At 40.1% G+C, this 24021-nt stretch overlaps 1 protein-coding gene across 2 annotated transcripts in view; it reads left to right on the top strand.

The window, feature by feature from the left end:
• Positions 1 to 1388: 1388 nt before the first annotated feature.
• The window catches only part of LOC115217152 (exportin-5-like), a 71488-nt gene continuing 48855 nt past the window's right edge, over positions 1389 to 24021 (top strand). The window contains exons 1-10 of one of the 2 annotated variants that reach the window (XM_036507081.1): positions 1389 to 2217; positions 8463 to 8584; positions 10789 to 10861; positions 11520 to 11657; positions 12197 to 12379; positions 13868 to 14086; positions 18959 to 19035; positions 20820 to 20919; positions 21377 to 21460; positions 23230 to 23355. In XM_036507081.1, the coding sequence (XP_036362974.1) occupies positions 2128 to 2217; positions 8463 to 8584; positions 10789 to 10861; positions 11520 to 11657; positions 12197 to 12379; positions 13868 to 14086; positions 18959 to 19035; positions 20820 to 20919; positions 21377 to 21460; positions 23230 to 23355 (1212 nt within the window). In that variant the 5' untranslated portion in view covers positions 1389 to 2127. The remainder of the gene's footprint in view (positions 2218 to 8462; positions 8585 to 10788; positions 10862 to 11519; positions 11658 to 12196; positions 12380 to 13867; positions 14087 to 18958; positions 19036 to 20819; positions 20920 to 21376; positions 21461 to 23229; positions 23356 to 24021) is intronic. The other variant, XM_029786767.2, reaches the window with a different exon arrangement.

The raw sequence follows: 24021 nt of genomic DNA, 5'->3' as shown, positions 1-24021 counted from the left end.
TGTTGTTTTATAAACACATTCTTCCAGTATACGAAGTTTAAAAGTGTTTAAGTTACAAAGAAATTATTTTAAAAATCTGCCGGTCAAAGCGAAAAGATCCGAAAATAATTTTTTAAAACAAAGTAAATCACAAACAAAAACACAAAGTAAGGATCGACTAGTCATGACTAGCTAGCGCGAACGCGCGACTACGCGAGTGCGCGCACCGGGACCACTGTTTTCAAGTAGTACCTTTAAACGTTTCAAAGACGTCAAAGTATGATATGAGACTGATGATGTGTTTCATATATTTGGTACTACTAGCGAACAGTGGTCCCGCTGCGCGCACTCGCGCAGCGGCGCTAGCTAGTCGTAACTAGTCGATCCTACGACGACTTTTTAACCCTAATCTTAGTTTGTTTATAAAAATAATTTATTTACTTAGTTTAAAAATGTATTTACTTTGTTCGAAAAATATTATTTAATTTTCTTTTGATATGTATTCAGCCTTGAAATACAAACATAGGCGCAAGTCGTTGTAGGATCGACTACTTACGACTAGCTAGCGCGAGTGCGCGCACCGGGACCACTGTTCGCTAGTAGTACCAAAGTATGACATGAGACTGTTGTCTCATAGCTATTTCTTTACTACCCACAAGGGGCTAAACACAAAGAGGACAGACAAACGGATTAAGTCGATTACATCGACTCCAGTGCGTAACTGGTACTTAATTAATCGACCCCGAAAGGATGAAAGGCAAAGTCGACCCCGGCGGAATTTGAACTCAGAACGTAACGGCAGACGAAATACCTATCTCTTTACTACCCACAACGGGCTAAACACAAAGAGGACAGACAAACGGATTAAGTCGATTACATCGACTCCAGTGCGTAACTAGTACTTAATTAATCGACCCCGAAAGGATGAAAGGCAAAGTCGACCCCGGCGGAATTTGAACTCAGAACGTAACGGCAGACGAAATACCTATTTCTTTACTACCCACAACGGGCTAAACACAAAGAGGACAGACAAACGGATTAAGTCGATTACATCGACCCCAGTGCGTAACTGGTACTTAATTAATCGACCCCGAAAGGATGAAAGGCAAAGTCGACCTCGGCGGAATTTGAACTCAGAACGTAACGGCAGACGAAATACAGCTACGCATTTCGCCCGATTCTGCTAACGATTGATGGAAGCACTCCGTCAGTTACGACGATGAGGGTTCCGGTTGATCCGAACCAACGGAACAGCCTGCTCGTGAAATTAACGTGTAAGTGGCTGAGCACTCCACAGACACGTGCACCCTTAACGTAGTTCTCGGGGGGATATTCAGCGTGACACAGAGGGTGACAAGGCCGGCCCCTTTGAAATACAGGTACAACAGAAACAGCAAGTAAGAGTGAGAGAAAGTTGTGGTGAAAGAGTACAGAGCCTCGTGGAGCTTTTAGGTGTTTTCGCTCAATAAACACTCACAACGCCCGGCTTTGCTAAAGATTACCAAAGTATGATATGAGACTGATGATGTGTTTCATATTATTTAACAGGTGGACTCATTAGTTCGCTGAATGGCAAATGAGTGGATATAATTTTCGCAGTGGAACAGTTTCTGGGGGAGCACCGTCAACGCAATTACCATTGGGCTGTGTGAGAAATTGGCGCGTGCGTAAAATGCGGCATGTTGGCATGTTTTGCAAGGTTCTCTTCTTAGTTGGTGTCTTGGGATGATTTCTTACCATTGCCACAGCTTTACACTTGCATCAACTACAAAACCCGAAAATCCTTCGTTTCTGCTTCAATAATAATTCCTCCAATTAGTGAAACCAGCATCGGAAGAATAATACCTTTCTCTTTCTTTTACATTCGGTTTCATTCAACCGAATTTTTCTTTCGCTAATTTCCTTTATTGTTTGTTTTCAATTTCATTCACCAGAAAAAAAAAAAAAAAAGGAATTAGTGAACGAATATACATACATACTATACACATATTTATATATTTCTGTAAAAAATTCTCCACCTCATCGCAGCATAAACTCAAGAACAGCGTAATCTTTATACATACACATATATATATTTTGAAACCCTGAATCACATATACATATCTCTATATATTTAATTTAAAAAATAACCCAACTAAACCACTGAAAATGGATACAGATGTTCAACACCTCATAACAGCCGTGGACACAGTGATGAACCCAGCTGTGAGCCAGCAGGAACGAATCTTAGCGCACCAGGTGAGATATTAATTAATTGATTAACTAATTAAGGCATTTACGAAACTATTTCCTTCTTTCTTTTGGTAAAAGTGAAATTCAAATGCGCTCACTTTGTCTTGTATCTATTACAGTATCATACATGACCTTTCACGCTTACACGTACATGTTTAACTATATATTTCCCTACTACCCACAAGGGGACAAACAAGGACAGACAAAGGGATTAAGTCGATTACATCGACCCCAGTGCGTAACTGGTACTTGATTTATCGACCCCGAAAGGATGAAAGGCAAAGTCGACCTCGGCGGAATCTGCATGTTTAACTATATACATATGTGTGTTTATTATGGAAGAAAGGAGTAAATCGAATTATTCCGTCGTATTTAAAGGTTTCGTGCGATCGACATTACAGTTAATTGCACTCACCGGCAAATGTGTATGCGAACTTGAACTAGATACCACGGGCTGTATATATATTATGTTTAAGGTTTAGAAAGCGGGCGAAATTTCTTAATGCTTTCTCCAATTTAGTCGACGATTTGAATTATCTCTATGAGACATATATTTTGTAAACACTTTCGTTTTATGGTGGGTATCTTGCTTAGTTTCGTTCGAATTCTTTAATGCCGGTAACGAACGAACCAATGAGGGAGCCTCTAGTGGTTGCTCAACATGCTAGAAACAGCAGCCAGATTCCGTTCTCCCATACCCCCTCCCCCCTTCAAATCATACCGTAATGTCTTTAGAAAAGTGCACGTTTAATAATATGATCGAAAAAAAAAACCGACAGAATGGTCGCAGCTGCAAGTTTCTTATTATATTGACTTGCTCGGTCAAGGTTCTCCCCAGACTAATCAACAGCGACAGAATATTTTCAAATATTTGCCACCCGCATCTGACTTTTTTTTTTTTTTCTTTTTTCAAATATATCTTCTCACGTCTCTATTCTTCTCTGCTTGATTTTCCTACATCTCACCCGCTTTTCTTTCCTTTTCTCTCTCTCTCTCTCCCGTTCTTTTTCTCTATTTCTGTCTCTTTTTTTTTTTTCATTATCTTTCTCACCCTTGTTCTGTCTGTCTCTCTCTCTCTTTCTCTCCTTCTCTGCCGCCAAATTTCTAAACAGCCATTGCTCCTTACTGATAATCTTTGCTTCATTATTGCATGTAAATCTCTATATATAAAATAACTTTAACAACCACATGCGATATAGTGCAGCTATATTCTTCGGGTTTTTTCCCCCCCCCAATTCTTAACCAACGACACGAATTTGAAAGTACGATTTCTGCATAAAGACATCTGTACCTATTCATATGACAAGGAATCAATCAATGCTAGATCGGGGGAAGAATTACTGGAAAGGAAAACACCTAGATTTAGGTTCATAAAATTCTGATTATATCTTTAAATTAAACAGTATCATGAAACATTTAATAGAAATACATGTGGTTATAGCTTCCGTTGCAAAGATCGGTGGAATTAAACGGTTTAGAATGCGTGTATGAGTGCATGTATATATATATATATATATATATATATATATAATTAATTAAGGGTAGAAATTGATATTTATCAATTAAAACCAGTGGTCTAGCATATTAAAAAGAATCCGAAGGTTAAAATATTTATATATACCAATTAAGGACTGAACACGAAAAGTGGACAGTCAACATGCTAGATATAGACATCAAATCGCCATTCTCCACAAAGATTATGTTCTCAAATCAAACTTTGAGTTTGATTTGAGAACATAATCTTTGTGGAGAATGGCGATTTGACGTCTATATCTAGCATGTTGACTGTCCACTTTTCGTGTTCAGTCCTTAATTGGTATATATATATATACTTTTAATTTTTAATCTGTAGAATATTACAAAGCGGACTCAAGGGCCCAGATTTTCGTGTATGGCTCTTATCAGATTTAAAATCTGGTAACGTGGTTCTTGCATAGCGTGGATGGATTCGGGTTGTTTAGAGGTATACACGAAACTATCTGCCCTGGAGTCATTTTTGTAACTTTGCCGATTATATATATATATATATATATATACACACACCACACACACAGAGTTCTATATTTCCTGACTGGCCTACCAAACCTCTGTGTGTGTGTGTGTATATATATATATATATATATACACATACATGAATACATAAGCGCGCGCACTTGACTATGTCAAGGTAGAGTGACCGGCTAAAACACATCTCTTTTGCTTCTTACAAAATTGAGGTTAAAAGTTACGTCAGAGTTATTGGAAGGATCCAATGGGCACCAAAATAACCATTTTATTGTAACGGATGATCGTTTTAGAGAGTCTAAAAGACCGGTTCTTAAAGTACAGATTAATTGTGAAACGCCATCATACATACATGCATTCGGCAAAAATTAATTTATTTGCGAATAGTTTTTTTGTTTTAATTAATCTTAAATTAAAAATGCCTTTTACTTTTATAAATGTAAATTATCTTTGCTGGTTACGTTTTGGTTTTTATTAAAAGAAAGGAAGAAAGCAAAAAAAAAAAAAAAAAAATGTTGCAGAGACCATTATTTAGATGCTACCTGCTTGTAAAATTATTGATACTGCTTCAGTTTCTACTGTCAAGAAATTATTGGTGACAAAATAAAAAAGAAATAACAGTAGCCATATCTGGAATTTCGCCGGGGTAGGTAGGTAGATAGATAGGTAGGTAAAGAGGAGCAAGGTGGCTTGGTTAATTTTGGTATAGTATACATATATATATATATGTATGTATATCCTCGAATTGAAGAAACAAAATATATATATATATATATATTACAATAGATGTCTATCTTAATTAATAAAAGAATTCTTTTTTTGCTAATGTAAAAACGATCTCTATATTTTCGGCTCAACGCATTCTAATTTATCCCAATTAGCGAGCAATGGCCACACGTTTCTTTATTGTTCTCGGTTGTTTTTGTGCATATGTGGAAGGCTTTGTTTTCTCTCGCATTCATTTCGGATATATCCTTATATATATATATATATATATATATATATAATTATACTTCTATATAAATATTGCTTGTTTTTTATATTATAATACAAAACAATTTAACTTTAATCTGAAGCATTACTCAATACTTTCGGTAGAGTGCAAATTTATTATTCTTTACCAACAAGAATAGTACTGAGAGGGACTTCGAAGTTTCGGCCAGTTTAGCCATCATCGGACAGTCCGATATTGCTAGTCTCAAAATTAATGCTAATTAAAATATTTGGAGAGGATTTCCATCGCGTGCTAATCAGATATTATAATTGTGTCGTTTACAAAGGGGGAATCCCCGTTCTTCTAACAACCACTGACCGGCTTCTTCATTAATAAACACTTTTTTCTTTCTTTCTCCTTCATTACTGATTCTTCTTCTCTTAGAAACAAGCTACACGTTCCTTGTTCGCTAAGCTTTTAATTTAATTTTTATTTTTACCTTAATTATATATCAAATTTCCATAATAACACTACCACGTCTGACACGCACTTTCTTTCTACTACTATACTTGTAGAATAACAAATTAAAACCGGGGTCTTTTATCGGGATGTTCTCTTTGTTCAAAGGTTTGTGAGACAGAAATCGATTTTCACATTGGGTATGAAGTATAAGGTATTACGGGTGCGGAGATAGGTTCTTTTGTTTAAGGAGCTGCGCGGTGGAGTTTTCTCATCAGGAATAAGGCACCATATCAGTGAAATCTTGCTTATTCCTCAGTGGTTGTCTGTTTTTTTTTAGCCCCGATCGAGCTGCCAGAGCTATGATCAAAGTAGTTCCAACTGTGATCATTCCCCTTCTTGAATTCTGCCATTATCTTTTATTTAAGACGGTAGGCTGTGAGACTTGACTGCTATTTCTAACAGTTCTTTCTGTCGCGTAGTATCCTCCCTTCGTGGCTTCGTTATTTTCTCAATTGTTCTTAAGCCCTTCGTCAGCCATGATTTAAGCAGACGTTCCATGCGTGCACATCCCATCTTTTATTTTTTTTTTTTCGATCTTTAGAACTATATCCTCTCTAATACATCATTCATTTTCTATTAAGGCTGTGATTTGACAGCTACTTCTAGCAGTTCTATAGACCTTTCTCAGAAACTAGTTCATAACACCGGCTGAGATGCAATAAATATTTACCGATCACTTATGCTCATCTTTATCATTGCTATTAATTGTTTTTAAGGCGGCGAGATGGCAGGATCGTTAGCACTCCGGTCAAAATGCTTAGCGACATTTCGTCCGTCTTTACGATCTGAATTCAAATTCCAACGAGGTTAATTTTGCCTTTCATCCTTTCGGAGTCGATGAAATAAGTACCAGTTACACACTGGGGTCGATGTAATCGACTAAACATCCCCCACCCACTACCAAGATTTCAGGCCTTGTGCCTACAATAAAAAGGATTATTATTATTGGTCGATGGAACGAGTACCAGTTATACACTGGGCCAATTTAATCGGCTTAGCTTCTTCCCAAAATTACTATAGGCTGAAAAGATTATTATTAATAATAATGATATTGTTGTTGTCGTTATTATTATTATTATTGAGTGAGAGAGCAGTGCATGCCATCAAAGTGACACTGGGGTAAAATATACAAAGCCCAATATACCCATCTTGACTACCCGTCTGATAAAGGTACACCAGGCACATGCATCACGACCATATGTGCACGACATGGTGATCTCAAGGTAAACAATGCACGATCTTGCAGGTGGGGCCCAGTTAGAATTTTCTTCTGGTTGAGTAACCCATCCTGCTCAAAAGCTCCCTGAATAAGGGTTGTTTAAGGATGTTGAACGGAGCACCCATGTTTCCAGAGATGAATTATTCAAACCCCAAAGAATCCCTCTCAACACATGGCTATGATGCTCCCCCACTACTTCTGCTCATGATCAGAGATGCACATATCATCAGCCACTAAGGGACATGCTCAACTGGTTATGGTCAAACAACTCAGAGGCAAATCTGTGGTATTGAGCCTAATATTTGCTGTAGCCAATCTTTTATACCAAGAAAAAACAATGTACATGATAACACTTCCAATTAGTTGAGATCAGAAGCCATGAGAGCCACTGCCTGGTACTGCATCAGGGCATATTATTATTATTATTATTATAGCACGCGGGACGAAATGCTTAGCAGTATTTCACCCGTCACTCCATTCTGCTTTCAAATTCCGCCGAGGTCGACTCTGCCTTTCATCCTTTTTGGGGTCGATAAATTAAGTACCCGTTGTACACTGGGGTCGATGTAATTGATTCATCTCTTCCCCACCAAGTTTCTGCCCTTGTGGCAAAATTTGAAACTATTATTATTATTATTATCATCATCATCATCATCATTATTATTGACTGAACCCCAAACCTTTGAACTTGCCATCTTAGTGCAGGGGTCTCCAAAGTGGTCGATGGGACTATTCGAGGGATCAATAAATGCCTTGAAACTGCACTATTTATTTATTTTCTTGTACATGCCTGGGGGTCGATGAGGGGATCAATGATAACTGGTGCATCTTTATGCTTGCCAGCATGGAAGACGGCCATTAGATGGAGATGATGATGATGATACATCATTTAATAAACATGGGATTTAACCCTTTAGCATTCAGTTTATTCTGTCAAACTTAACAGTGTGTGTGTGTCTGTCTTCAAATGATAGGCGCAGGAGTGGCTGTGTGGTAAGGAGCTTGCTTACGAACCACATGGTTCCGGGTTCAGTCCCACTGCGTGGCACCTTGGGCAAGTGTCTTCTACTGTAGCCTCGGGCCGACCAAAGCCTTGTGAGTGGATTTGGTAGACGAAAACTGAAAGAAGCCCGTCGTATATATATATATATACATATTATATATGTTTGTGTGTCTGTGTTTGTCCCCCCCAACATTGCTTGACAACCGATGCTGGTGTGTTTGCGTCCCCGTAACTTAGCGGTTCGGCAAAAAGAGACCGATAGAATAAGTACTAGGTTTACAAAGAATAAGTCCTGGGGGTCGATTTGCTCGACTACAGGTGGTGCTCCAGCATGGCCACAGTCAAATGACTGAAGCAAGTAAAATAGCTGTAAACAAGCATCACTGTAAAACATGTCTGGCCAAGGAATCTGCTGAGGGTTGGTGACAGCAAGGACATCCAGCTGTAGAAAATCTGCCTCGACAAATACTCTGTGGCTCCTGCAAGCATGAAAAAGCGGATATTAAGTGGTGAAGAAAAGGAAGAATATTTTAAATCATGTTATTGAATTTGCTCTCTTTTATTTTCAGGTCTGTGATGAACTGAAGGAAATGCCTTCCAAGAGTATAAAGTTTGGTCTGATTCTGGCTCAGAAGGATTACTCCCCCATCATACGGCATTTTGGTCTCCAGCTTCTAGAGCATTGTATCAAGTAAGTTACAAGATATCTCGGATCTTTTCGGTTTGAACGGCAGTTTTTTAACATAATTTCTAGGTAACTAAAAAAATTTTGAAATTCGTTCACTGGTAGAATGTGTTTACAAAACATCTTTTTCTCTTGGCTTTATTGAGAAAATTTTGTAGTTTGTAAGATATTTGTTGTTTTTTTTTTCTTCAATTTCTGCAATTTCAACCAATCAATGACGTCTATTGAGGTAAAAAACATTCTGTGCCATATGAATATGTCCCTCGTTTTAGAAACAGATTGGGTTTATTTACATTTCTAAAGAAAAAGATACCCTTCCCCCTAACCAACCCTAACCCTAAAACATTGGAATGCAATAGATCGATACTAGGGTCATAATTATGGGTGACAATTTCATATGACACCGCTAGAAAAAACTGTCGTTCAAACCGAAAAGATCCGATATCTCTCTCTCTCTCTCAGTGGAGCCAGTATGATTATAAGCCAAACACCTTAACCACTTAGCCATGGACCTGCAAAATTATGCATTTAAATATGGCTACAGCCAAAGAAGTTTCCGTGTGGTCATTGATCTATTAGAAATAGCTGCCAAATTCTTGTTATGCCTTCTCATCTTAAAAGGAAAAAGATTAAGTAATACAGTCCAAGGTGCAATGTGCTTGAAAGTTTAGAATGTCTTTGGGATCATAACTGGCCTGGATTTAAGCAATGTCAACTATAGTCAGCTCCTAAAATTTACATCTTGCTTAATCCTTTAGCATTTAAATCATCATCATCATTTAACGTCCGCTTTCCATGCTAGCATGGGTTGGACAATTTGACTGAGGACTGGCGAACCAGATGGCTGCACCAGGCTCCAATCTGATCTGGCAGAGCTTCTACAGCTGGATGCCCTTCCTAACACCAACCACTCTGAGAGTGTAGTGGGTGTTTTACATGCCACTGGCACGAGGGCCAATCAGGTGGTACTGGCAACGGCCACGCTCAAATGGTGTTTTTATGTGCCATCTGCACAGGGCCAGTCCAGCAGCACTGGCAACGACCTCGCTCGAATGTCTTTTCACGTGCCACCGGCACAAGTGCAAGTAAGGTGACACTGATAACAATCACACTCGAATGGTACTTTTTATCATTACCATTATGTAACATCCATTTTCCATGCTAGCATGGGTTGGACGATTTGACTGAGGACTGGTGAACCAGATGGCTGCATCAGGCTCCAATCTTGATCTGGCAGAGTTTCTACAGCTGGATGCCATTCCTAACGCCAACCTAAATATTGGTTTCAAATTTTGGCACAAGACCAGCAATTTCAGGGGTGGCGTGTGAGTCATTTACAGCGACCCCCATTACTCAACAGGCTGGCACCCTTCCATCTCCACTGTGACAAATCATTTTGAAGCTGAACGACAGGAAAGAGGGAGAGAAACGGCAAGAAGGAAAATGGAGGCTGCAACAACCAAAGCCACCGCCACCACGGGTCCCTTACTCTTTTTACTCTTTTACTTGTTTCAGTCGTTTGACTGTGACCATGCTGGAGCACCGCCTTTAGTCGAGCAACTCGACCCCGGGACTTATTCTTTTTGTAAGCCCAGTACTTATTCTATCGGTCTGTTTTTGCCGAACCGCTAGGTGACGGGGACGTAAACACACCAGCATCGGTTGTCAAGCAATGCTAGGGGAACAAACACAGACACACACACACACACACATACATATACATATATACGACAGGCTTCTTTCAGTTTCCGTCTACCAAATCCACTCACAAGGCATTGGTCGGCCCGGGGCTATAGCAGAAGACACTTGCCCAAGATGCCATGCAGTGGGACTGAACCCGGAACCATGTGGTTGGTTAGCAAGCTACTTACCACACAGCCACTCCTGCGCCAACCTGTGGCTGGCCTAAACATTACATAAATCATAAACTTGTTTTATATTTAAACTGATTAGTCTGACTTCTCACACTTACCCTACAATGTCACTCTAAAAACAACAAACTCACCATCAAAAGCCAAAGCTATGAGATAAGCTATGATTAACCCAAAACAGTGTGAATAAATAAGCTTAACATTTAATAGAGTAACTGGGGTGTTAAAGGTTTTAGACTTCTTATGATTTCTGAGCCTATCTCTTCCTTTTCTGACATTGGAAAATAAATGCCATAAACAAAAAGTGTTTGATCTCTTCATTTTTTTAACCTATTGTAGATATCGTTGGAATGACCTGACACCAGAAGAGAAAAATCGAATGAAGAAAAGTGCCCTGGAATTAATTTCAACAGTAAGTGATCTTGAGATTTTAATTTTTTGCATTTTAAAAATTTTATTAAAAAAAAATTTTTTTTTTAGGATTTTCTGAGTTTTTAAGTTTCTCATCAGGTCAGGTGTATGTGTGTTGGTGGTGCCATGTGCCATCACATCATGTTGCTGCACTCACTATTTGTTGGTATATTGCCAATTCCTCCTGGGCACCCCATCAAGCCGGGTCTCAGTCGGTCCAAATCTCTGTAAGATACGTATGTGTATATATGTTTGTGTGTCTGTGTTTGTCACCCCAACTGATGCTGGTGTGTTTACATACCCGTAACTTAGCAGTTCAGCGAAAGAGATCCGATAGAATAAGTACAAGGCTTACAAAGAATAAGTCCTGGTGTCGATTTGCTCGACTAAAGGCGGTGCTCCAGCATGGCCGCAGTCAAATGACTGAAACAAGTAAAGGGGTAAAAAGAGAGAGAGAGGAACCTGAATGCTAAAGGCTTAAAGGGCACAGAAGAATATCAATTTTTCCCAACATCCACAAAACAGTGCCAATAGCAACCACTATTCCAGTTCCTAAACTCTTTGACGAAGAACTTCCTATAATTCTGTTCTTGTTTACAATGTTATTTATTATTGGTGGCTCCTCCTTACATCTTTTCTTCTCTCTTTTATTTCTTCAGGGAACACAAGGTATTCTGGTGGAAGAACATCATATTAAAGATGCAGTGTCTCGGATAACTGTAGAAATTCTTAAAAGAGATTGGCCTCAACTTTGGGCAACGTTACTAAAAGATTTGGAAATACTAAGCCGTCAAGGGGTTTGTGTTGTATTCAAAATTTTTTTTCTTTTTAGGGGTTTTGTGTGATATTACCAACATTCTTAATGTCCATTCTTCCATTCTGGCATAGGTTGGACTGGTCTATTTCAATACAGACATGGCTGTCTGAAGTTTGCTTCACAACCACATAATTCTAGGTTCAGTCTCTAAGTAGAGATTTCCAACTTGAAATCTTCAAAGCCACAGTCGAACCAATTCTATTATAGGCGGTGTATGTATGTATGTGTATGTATATATATATGTATATGTATGTGTGTCTGTGTTTGTCCCATGGCCGCAGTCAAATGACTGAAACAAGTAAAAGAGTAAAGAGTACATTCTGTAAAGTGGCTGGCATTAGGAAGAGAATCCAGCCATAGAAACCAAACCAAACTAGTCTATGGAACCTGGGGCAGACCCTGGTTTTGCCAGTTCCTGTCAAGCCGTCCAACTCATGCCAGCATGGCAAACAGACGTTAAACGATGATGATGATGATATTGTGAAATGATTTATCTTTTTTTTATTCTCTCTTCTACAGGAAACTCAAACTGAGCTGGTTCTTATGGTCTTTCTACGAGTCGTTGAAGATGTCATTGCATTTCAGAGCATTCCACAACAGCGGCGACGAGAAATCCAACAGACACTAACGGCTAACTTAGGAGACCTTTTTAAATTTTTCTTGGCCAAACTCAATTATCACAAGGGACAGTATCAATCATTGGTAAGTGAAAATCAATGCCTCACCTGATATTTATAATCGTTGTTGTGATACCTGAATTGTAGTTGTGATACCCATGCCGGTGACATGTAAAAAGCACCATCCGAACGTGGCTGAACTTGAGCAGAATAATTCATTTATGATAAATAGCTTCACATAATTCGTTTTCATAAACCATGGCGCAATGGCCCAGTGGTTAGGGCAGCGGACTCGCGGTCATAGGATCGCGGTTTTGATTCCCAGACCGGGTGTTGTGAGTGTTTATTGAGTGAAAACACCTAAAGCTCCACGAGGCTCCGGCAGGGGGTGGTGGTGATCCCTGCTGTACTCTTTCACCACAACTTTCTCTCACTCTTACTTCCTGTTTCTGTTGTACCTGTATTTCAAAGGGCCAGCCTTGTCACTCTCTGTGTAACGCTGAATATCCCCGAGAACTACGTTAAGGGTGCATGTGTCTGTGGAGTGCTCAGCCACTTACACGTTAATTTCACGAGCAGGCTGTTCCATTGATTCGGATCAACCGGAACCCTCGTCGTCGTGACCGACGGAGTTCTTCCCATTTCATAAACCAGTAGACGTAAATGTACGACGCTATGTTATTGCAACGGTGAACGTAAATAGACGCGAGCTCGTTGGCACTTGTGTATTTGCGTGGCCTCATTAGATTAAAAAAACTGGAGTGGTGTCTCGCATGCTTCGGGTAATACCGGCGTTAAGGGGTTAAGATCAAAAATGAAATTACACCTATTAATAGCTGTTATCATCATCGTTTAACGTCCGTTTTCTGTGCTAGCACGGGCTGGACGGTTCGACCGGGGTCTGAGAAGCCAGGGCTGCACCAGGCTCCAGTCTGGTCTGGCAGTGTTTCTACAGCTGGATGCCCCTTCCTAACGCCAACCACTCCGTGAGTTATATATTTATTTATTTGTTTAACCCCTAAATGGCAGACATCATGAATTGATGTTTCATTAGAGAACAGTTATCATCATAAATTGACGTTTCAATAAGTTTTACATGGATATGGCCATCAATTGGTGCCTGAGCATCATCTTCTCCAAATGTCCCCTAAGCATAGCTGGTCCTTATCAATGGGTAATACCGGTGTCAAAGGGGTTAATGCTAACCACTTTGCAGTGTAAACTGGGTACTTTTTCCATGCCACTGGCACTTGTAAGACAGGAAAATAACAGGGAAATAAAGGGAAAAAGCCCCTTTTTCAGAGGCTAAGGTATGATAGAGGGACAAGCACAAGTGTCTTGCTATAAAGGAGATTGACCACCCCACATTATATAAGGGTGGACAGAAGTTGCATGGAAGGAGGTAAAGATGGTTCGAAATTTCCCCAAGACACCTGATAAAGGCTGGAGGATATATCATCTGAACCGTTAGAACAAACAAGATGAGAACAAATATCCGTCAAGTGTAAATAATGTAAGAGAAATGACAATTGATGATTAATTTCTAACTATTTTGTTTTTGTTTCCTTTTCAGCAACAAAGCACAGAGAGAGACTTTCAGATGAGGGCACTGGTCCACTGTCGAGTATGTGAAGCTGTTCTACAGACCCTGTGTGGTTTTGTAGAGTGGGTACCAATGAGTCATATTCTTGATGACAATAGTCTTCTTCTACGGTTGTTGTGTCTGCTACTAAATGACAAGTCACTCCAGTTAATGGCGGCAGAATGTCTTTTACTTATTGTTTCTAGAAGGGTAACTGAAACTATCATAAACTTGTATTTGTTTACCTTATTTGGTGGCATATAAAATGCACGATTTTATATGTCTTCATAGGTCCTTCAGGTCCTGTATGCAAAGTTGCTTTAATCCTTCAGCATTCAAATTACTCTGTCAAATATAATGTTCATTTATTCATGTTGTTTCAAATTAACCATACATTATCTTGTAGCTTTGAGATTTCAATGCGACTCGTGGGCACTATCCGACTCGTGGCCGATGCCAGCACCGCCTCGACTGGCTTCCGTGCCGGTGGCACATAAAATACACCAATCTGACCGTGGCCGTTGCCAGCCCCGCCTGGCACCTGTGCAGGTGGCACGTAAAAAGCACCCACTACACTCACGGAGTGGTTGGCGTTAGGAAGGGCATCCAGCTGTAGAAACATTGCCAGATTAGACTGGAGCCTGGTGCAGCCTTCTGGCTTCCAGAACCCCGGTCGAACCGTCCAACCCATGCTAGCATGGAGAACGGACGTTAAACGACGATGATGATGATGATGATGTTGCCAGAGCGGCTACCTGGCCTCTGTGCCGGTGGCACGTAACAGACGCCATTCGAGCATGATCGTTACCAGCATTGCCTTACTGGCACCCATGCCAGTGGCATGTGTAAAAGATTCGAGCGAGGTCGTTGCCAGTGCCGCCTGACTGGCCCTGTGCCAGTGGCACATAAAAGCACCCACTACACTCAGAGTGGTTGGCGTTAGGAAGGGCATCCAGCTGTAGAAACTCTGCCAGATCAAGATTGAAGCCTGGTGCAGCCATCTAGTTCGCCAGCCCTCAGTCATATGTCCAACCCATGTTAGCATGGAAAGCGGACGTTAAACGATGATGATGATCCAAACGTGGCTGATGCCAGCGCCACCTTGACTGGCTTCTGTGCCGGTGGCACGAGACCTATTGAGTCAAGTACATCAAAATAAATATCAAATGGAAATTGTAGTTGTGATACCTGTGTCGGCGGCACGTAAAATGCACCATCCTAACATGGCCGATGCCAGCCTCTCCTGGCACATAAAAAGCTCCCAGTACACTCATGGAGTGGTTGGCATTAGGAAGGGCATCCAGCTGTAGAAACACTGCCAGATCAGACTGGAGCCTGGTGCAGCCTCCTAGCTTCCCAGACCCCGGTCGAACCGTTCAACCCGTGCTAGCACGGAAAACGGACGTTAAACAATGATCATCATCATTTGTTCTTAAAATGACATTGTGGAGTAGGTGTGAAAGGCCTAATTTGACCAGTTTGTACATGAAACAGAATATTTGGGCCAGATATGGTCAGTTTAAATGCTGATAGGTTGAACCACTAGCATTTAAATTTATGTCATTCTAAAATTAAACACTCGAAATCTCAAAAGTACAAAATCAAGACAAATCTATTACCATTTGGCACTTAAATAACTATATCAGGCCTAAATATTTTACGTTTTTCTTTTTTTTTTTTTTTGTTCAAACTAGTCAAATCAGGCCTTTCGCATCTACCCTACAATGTCATTCTAAAAATATGTGGAGGCGCAATGGCCCAGTGGTTAGGGCAGCGGACTCGCGGTTTCGATTCCCAGACCAGGCATTGTGAGTGTTTATTGAGCGAAAACACCTAAAGCTCCACGAGGCTCTGGCAGGGGGCGGTGGTGATCCCTGCTGTACTCTTTCACCACAACTTTCTCTCACTCTTACTTCCTGTTTCTGTTGTACCTGTATTTCAAAGGGCCGGCCTTGTCACTCTCTGTGTCACGCTGAATATCCCCAAGAACTACGTTAAGGGTACACGTGTCTGTAGAGTGCTCAGCCACTTACACGTTAATTTCACGAGCAGGCTGTTCCGTTGATTCGGATCAACCGGAACCCTCGTCGTTGTAACCGATAGAGTGCTTCCATACATTCTAGAAATAATCAATTACATCATTGAAATTTCAAGGCTGCTAGATAAGCGATGATTAATTCGGAATAATCTGAATAAATAAGCATTACATTTGATAGAGGAATCGGAATGCTAAAAGGGTGAAATATTATTAGCTTTAATGCACAAGAATTAATTTTTCTTTAATATGCACTACTGAAATTGGGGTTTGTCTAATATACCTGTGTGTCCTTTATGCCATCAAATACGGTGCTTTTTTTTTTTTTTTTTTTTTTTATATCATAATTCAGAGCAGGAGGTAGAGTTAGGGGTTAACAGTGTGTCCAACGTTGTTAGTTGCAGTGAGGACCTCAAACACGAGTTGATAAGAAAAGGTGGGGGGGAAAAAAGCACAATTTATTGGTTGCTACTAGCTTAGTAAACGGTGTATCGGAATATCTGTTTATTCTCAAACCTTGCCTGACTACTCGTTGTAGTTCATTCTGCTAAAGGCACCTGAGGATCAGAAGTAATGTTAGGGATGAAAAAACTGGGCGATGGTTAAAGTATTCCACCAAGGAACAAACTGATACAGTTTCCATCCACCAGGGTTCATCCACAAGACTTTCGTTATATTGCCAAAGCGTTGCTGGAAAACACTGTCTGAGGTTTAATGTGATGGAATTAGGTTTTGCTTTACTCTTTACTCTTTTACTTGTTTCAGTCATTTGACTGCGGCCATGCTGGAGCACCGCCTTTAGTCGAGCAAATTGACCCCGGGACTTATTCTTTGTAAGCCCAGTACTTATTCTATCGGTCTCTTTTGCCGAACCGCTAAGTAGCGGGGACGTAAACACACCAGCATTGGTTGTCAAGCAATGCTAGGGGGACAAACACATACGACCGGCTTCTTTCAGTTTCCATCTACCAAATCCACTCACAAGGCATTGGTCGGCCCGGGGCTATAGCAGAAGACACTTGCCCAAGATGCCCCGCAGTGGGACTGAACCCAGAACCATGTGGTTGGTTAGCAAGCTACTTACCACACAGCCACTCCTCTTTTTTTTTTTCTTTTTGAAAATTAGGCTGATTACAAGGGGCTTTGCACATGGTCTTCATGGGATTTCTGGGACCAGTGAGATTGACATTATCACCATTTAATGTCTTGTTTTCCATGCCGGAATAGATTGACTAGTTCAACAGGAGCCAAGCTCCAATATCTGCTTCCATAAGGTTTCTTATTTCTTTATTGCCCACAAGGGGCTAAACATAGAAGGGACAGACAAAGGGATTAAGTCGATTATATCGACCACAGTGCGTAACTGATACTTAATTCATTGACCCCGAAAGGATGAAAGGCAAAGTCGACCACGACAGAATTTCAACTCAGAACGTTTCTTATTTCTTTATTGCCCACAAGGGGCTAAACATAGAAGGGACAAAGAAGGACAGACAAACAGATTAAGTCGATTACATCGACCCCAGTGCGTAACTGGTACTTAATTTATCGACCCCGAAAGAATGAAAGGTAAAGTCGACCTTGGCGGAATTTGAACTCAGAACATAACGGCAGACGAAATACCACTAAGCCTTTCGCCCTGCGTACTAACGTTTCTGCCAGCTTGCTTCCGTATAGTTTCTATGGCTGAATGCCAACCACTTTACAGAGTGTACTGACTGACACTTGTACCAGTGAGGTCACCAAGTAATTTGCAAAACCAGACCCTTGAACTGAGGGTGGTAGGACTAGTACTGGCATGGTTGTCTTTATTCTTGAACATTAGTAGTTGCAGGGAAAAAAATGTACAGGGAGGGAATCTGCGTTGTTTAGAAGAAATAAGTCTAAGCATAGGGCTTGTGAAGAAGAATCATGATATTGGAGACATTGACAAGTGAGTTGAGAAGTGCTTGAGTAGAGCTGGCTTGGAAACAGTTGGCACCAAAGAGCAAAAGCCATTATAATGGTGTTAAAGAGAAGAACCAGAGTATCTTTAGGCCAGATGTTGAGGTGTGTCAATAAACAACTTGATGTCAATTAATCAGTTTGTTTTACAAATGTAGATTAGTTAATCTCTGGATATGAAAACCTTTCAAACCTACAGCACAGCACTGCATAATCTCATTTCTCATCTCATCTTCTTTGCCCACTTATTCCTGGAAGGGTTGTAGGGGCAGTGTCCTCAAGTACTCCTTTCATGGGGTTTTGTTAGAAGCAACCATCTCCAATTGATCCAGCTGGACTCATGGATATTGAGACCATCCAAACTCACGGATGTCATCTTACCATCTTGTTTGCAGTCTGCCTCTTCGATTCCTGCTAGTTGGCTCTGCTAAGTAAAACCTGTCTGGCAATTCTTTCATGAGACATTTTTACCACACATCCATAGTATTAAGTTAAGTTAATTTTTTGGCTCAAAAAGCAAAAAGCAAGGCCATGTAGTTATGTACAGGGTGATGTTCATGCAAAGAGTTCAGGCCATTTCTGGTCAAGAGAGACTTTGAACCGAGCGGTCGTCGGCATCTTCACTATCTCGTCCGGCAGCTTATTCCACGGATCCGCAACCCGGACGGAGAAAGTCCCTCTCCTTCGATTGAGATGAAATCGTCACAGATAGAGCTTTTCGGAGTAACCCCACAGCCGACGCTCTGGAGCAGGAGTGAAGAACAGCTCTTTCGAGAGGTTACACTTTCCACTTATGATGTTGTGATATATATATATATTGGAGCTGTGATCTCTCAGTTTGGAGAAGTAGTGTCTCTGTTTTTGAGCGTCTCTAATTTGGGTGCCTCTGAGTGTCTCTGTTTTGAGCGTCTCTATTTTGGGCGCCTCTGGTTTGAGTGTCTCTATTTTGGGTGCCTCTGATCTCTGAGCATAATGATTTTTCAAGAGAGAATTCTGAATAGAAAGTGGATATTTGTATAATGTAATATTCAGAGGTAATGTTGAGCTTCGTTATTGACATAGCATTTGGTCATTGTTGAATTGTTATATTTCTTCAATTTCAGGGTCGTTTGGAAGAGAGAAAACCTTTGCTGATATTGTTCAGTGATGATGCCATGTCTATTATTTTTACTGCTGCTATGTAAGTTCCTTTTTTCTTCTCTCCCCTCTCTTTTACTAAGTATCTACCTCAAAAAAGGTTATCGTCATCATCACCTTTAGCTACAGAAACCAAAAAATACCTGATGTGTGTGTGTGTGTCTATATATATATATGTATGTATATTTAGGGCTAAAAACCACTAGGTGGATAGCCATATGCTAGAAGAAGATCACATACGATCTAAGTACAAAGAAAGAATGTTCTCCAGAGATTAATATTCAATTTATCTCCCTCATTATTATATATATATATATATATATATGTGTGTGCATGTATAAGTTAGAGGTGTTTAACACCTCTAAGGGATAGATATATCCAAAGGCACACCTGATGATTACCTCAGTAGGTATATTCCTTGGTAAAAGGTATATGGCAGCAGGTAAACCATAGTTAAATTTATATAGACAAAAAGAAAAGTCTTTTGCGCTAGTAAGCCATTATTTAATTAGTAAGGTTTATTACCACAAAAGACTCATTTCTGTTTGTTATTTTTCCTCCATTTTCTTCTCGTCTATATATATATATATGTATGTATATATATTGACGAGTTTCATTTCTTCATTTCCCTGAAGAGAAGATTACATTGTTTTACACCATTTTATTCCTTTGAACTCACTTCATTTGTCGGATCTTTGCCGTCACAGCATATCTCCAGAGATCTCGGTCTTTCGTCATAACCTCTGTGAGGCCCAACGTATGAAGGTCATGCTTGACCACCTCATCCCATGTCTTCCTGGGTCTACCTTTACCCTGGATTCCTTCAACAGTTTGGGAGTGGCTCTTCTCCACACAAATCTCCTCATTCATCCGTAGTACATGACCGTACCAATGCAAACGTCTCTCCTGCACGCTGCATCCGATGTTTCTTATGTCCAACATTTCTCTCAGGGCGCTTACACTCAGTCGTTCATGGACACTGACATTGCACATCCAGCGGATCATGCTAGCTTCATTTCTTTCAAGCCTACACATGTCCTCCACAGCCCATGTTTCACTGCCTAAAATCTCCAAGAAGTTAAGGAGATAGACAAAGAACTACACATATATATATATATCATCATCGTCATTTAACATCCACTTTTCCATACTTGCATGGATCACACAGGATTTGTTGAAGCAGGTTTTTCTATGATCAGATGCTCTTCCTGTCACCAACTCTCACTTGTTTCCATACAAAGTAATATTTTCAACGGCAAGACATGTTTTTCCATGAAAGAACTGGAAAACATGAATGATGGTTAGAAGCAAAAAACTACAGTCGTGTCGATTTGGTCATTGTACCTTATGGGGTACGCTCTGACACCTCATCATATTCATCTTAATTTCTCTTTCCAGTTACTCCCATCTATCCCTTTTTTTTTTTTTTTGCATGTTTACAATATTTCATAATTAAGCATCAATATTTAGCACTCATATTATTTAAATGTCCGCAAAACCATGTCAAGGGTACAAAATAAAATATTTTCTCAAATTATGAAAATGCACCACCAGTGATGCATTTGGTGATTGTGTAGAGTTTGCAATGACCCACATGTAGTACATGTGGCAGTTAATCTGTTAAAAGCAACATGATATAATTTTAGAAAGATTTACTTGTCATTACTAGCAGGCGTAGTACCCGTATCAGGTTTCCTCCTTGTTATTGATGTTGTACTGGAATTTGTTTCCTCTTCTAATTATGTAACTTATTTACTGCTATCTGTTGCTAGTCACATCATTTCAGCTCTTCCTAATTACCATTTCCTTTCTTCATCACTCTTCTAGAGAAGCTAACAATTCCTCAACCGATGAGCGTTATTATCTCTTCCTAAAACGGTTATGTCAAGTCTTCACGGAAATTGGGAAACAACTCTGTGCTTTATGGGTAAGTGAGATTTTTAAGTTTCATTTTCACAATGTAATCATTGCAATCATCGTTTACGTTGGTAATGACACCATTGTCATCGTTACTATTTTGGAGTAGTCACACTAAAGACAGGCTGGGCTGGTGTTTAAGGTGCTTGCTTCCCAACCATTCAGTTTGGGGTTCAGTCCCACTGTGCCGCAGCACTTTGGGAGAATGTCTTCTATCATAGTTCCTGGTCAAACGGGACTCGTTAGTGGATGTGGTTGACAGAAACTGAAAGACACCTATCGTGTGTGTGTGTAATCATTATCATTTAACATTTGTTTTTCATGCTGGCATGGGTTAGACGGTTCAACTGGTAAGCCAGAGAGCTGCACCAGGCTCCAGTCATCTATTTTCCCAAGTGATTGGGGAACATCCTTCTCAACTTCACATATTTTTGTAAATCTTATCTGTTTATTCTTATTTTCAACAGGGCTACAGTGAAGATGTCCAGAAACCTCCTACATTTACGAAATACCTCGAAGCAGTATTAGCCTTTACAGAGCACCCAAGCAGGGTAAATTTTTATTCTCACCTTAAATCATTTCTAATTCATTATTGTTTTTCATTTTCTTCATCTGTGTTTATAATTCTGATGCTGTATTTTACAGTATATAAAATAATCCTTTCTACTACGGGCACAGGGCCTGAAATGGTGGGTGGTGGGGCAAGTTGATTACATTGGTCCCAGTGTGTAACAGGTACTTATTTCATCAAGGATGAAAGGCAAAGTCGACCTTGGCAGAATTTGTACTCAGAATGTAGTTGCAGACGAAATACCTATTTCTTTACTACCCACAAGGGGCTAAACCCAGAGAGGACAGACAAATGGATTAAGTCGATTATATCGACCCCAGTGCGTAACTGGCACTTATTTAATCGACCCTGAAAGGATGAAAGGCAAAGTCGACCTCAGCAGAATTTGAACTCAGAATGTAGTGGCAGAAAAAATACCACTAATCATTTTGCCTGGCGTTCTAACAATTCTACCAGGTCTGGTGTTAGGAACGGCATCCAGATGTAAAATCCCCACCACACCAGACACAGTGGCCTAGGGTAGTTTTTTGCTACCTGGCTGGCTCCTGTCAACCATCCTACTCATACATGGAAGATGGACATTAAACAATGATGATGTTAATGACTTTATCATCATCTTCATCATTTAATGCCTGTCTTCCATGCTGGTATGGGTTGGACAGTTTGACAGGAGCTGGCAAAGCCAGAGAGCTGCACCAGGTACCAGTACAGTAAGACCTTGTAGCTAAATATTTATGACTCTTCTTATTTTTACTGTATATAAAATAATATAAAAGATGAAAAATATAACGAGTGGCCGTGTGGTAAGTAGCTTGCTTACCAACCACATGGTTCCGGGTTCAGTTCCACTGCGTGGCACCTTGGGCAAGTGTCTTCTACTATATCCTCGGGCCGACCAAAGCCTTGTGAGTGGATTTGGTAGGCGGAAACTGACAGAAGACTGTCATATATATGTATGTGTATGTGTGTGTGTTTGTCCCCCCCCCCAAACTTCCTGGCCTTGTGCTAAATTTCAAACCAATATTTAATTAATTGGCTACAGTTTCTGAGTTACACCCTCCACCAATTGATTTCATGTTTGTTTTTCTTTCCATCCAACCAAAGTCAAAATATTTACACCTGTACTATACTGCACCTCACACACTCAAATATTTCTCATCACTGTACCAAAGGTGAGATATATAATGTGTGGCCATTACCCATGACTTTTGGATCTTTTCGGTTTGAATAGCAGTTTTTTCTAGCGGTGTCATATGAAATTGTCTCCCATAATTATGACCCTAGTATCGATCTATTGCATTTCAATCTGTTTTAGGGTTAGGAGTGGGGGAAGGGTATCTTTTTTTCTTCACAAATGTAAATAAACCCAATCTGTTTCTTAAACGAGGGACATATTCATACGGTACAGAATGTTTTTCACCTCAATAGACATCATTGATTGGTTGAAATTGCAGAAATTGAAGGAAAAAAACAACAAATATCTTACAAACCATAGAATTTTCTCAATAAAGCCAAGAGAAAAAGATGTTTTATAAACACATTCTACCAGTATACGAAGTTTAAAAGTGTTTAGTTATGTGGAAATTATTTTTAAAAACTGCCGGTCAAACCGAAAAGATTCCGATTTTTTTCTTTTTATTGTTGCCTTTATCATTTTCTTCTCTTTCTGTTTGAGATAATTTTATTGACAACGTTCTGTTTTTTTTTTCTTTTCTTTTCTTTTTTTTTCACTATTATTGTCCTTGCTAGTTTCTTGGCAGTTTAACGCATTCCCTGTGGGCCTCTTTCCTCAGGCATGAGATTATATCCGAAGATGAAACATTAATGTCTTTCATACCTCGTCTGGTGCGCAGTGCCACTACAACCATTATTAAGGTAAGTTTCTTGACCAAAAAAAAAAAATTGGTATTTCTAATTTTGATTGTAGATTGATAAGCCTTTATCGAGTGGAGGCGCAATGGCCCAGTGGTTAGGGCAGCGGACTCGCGGTCGTAGGATCGCGGTTTCGATTCCCAGACTGGGCGTTGTGAGTGTTTATTGAGCGAAAACACCTAAAAGCTCCACGAGGCTCCGGCAGGGGATGGTGGTGATCCCTGCTGTACTCTTTCACCACAACTTTCTCTCACTCTTACTTCCTGTTTCTGTTGTACCTGTATTTCAAAGGGCCAGCCTTGTCACTCTCTGTGTCACGCTGAATATCCCCGAGAACTGCGTTAAGGGTACACGTGTCTGTGGAGTGCTCAGCCACTTACATGTTAATTTCACGAGCAGGTGGTTCCGTTGATCGGATCAACCGGAACCCTCGTCGTCGTAACCAACGGAGTGCTTCCCCAAGCCTTTATCCAAAATCTTGGACCTGAAAGCGTTAAGTATTTGCATGTATTAAACTGGTCCCAAATCTAAGAATATTATCCTTTTGCATTTTATGATAACAGATTCCACACACATTTTGGAGATGATTTTATTTTTAAATCTGTCAGGTTGGTGCAATAGTAATGGACGATTTTTTTAGAAAACAGTTTTAGATAACGTAAAGTATAC

This window comes from Octopus sinensis, linkage group LG11, assembly GCF_006345805.1.
Source record: "Octopus sinensis linkage group LG11, ASM634580v1, whole genome shotgun sequence".
NCBI lineage: Eukaryota > Metazoa > Mollusca > Cephalopoda > Octopoda > Octopodidae > Octopus > Octopus sinensis.
This window is presented reverse-complemented; position numbering and strand designations above follow the sequence as displayed.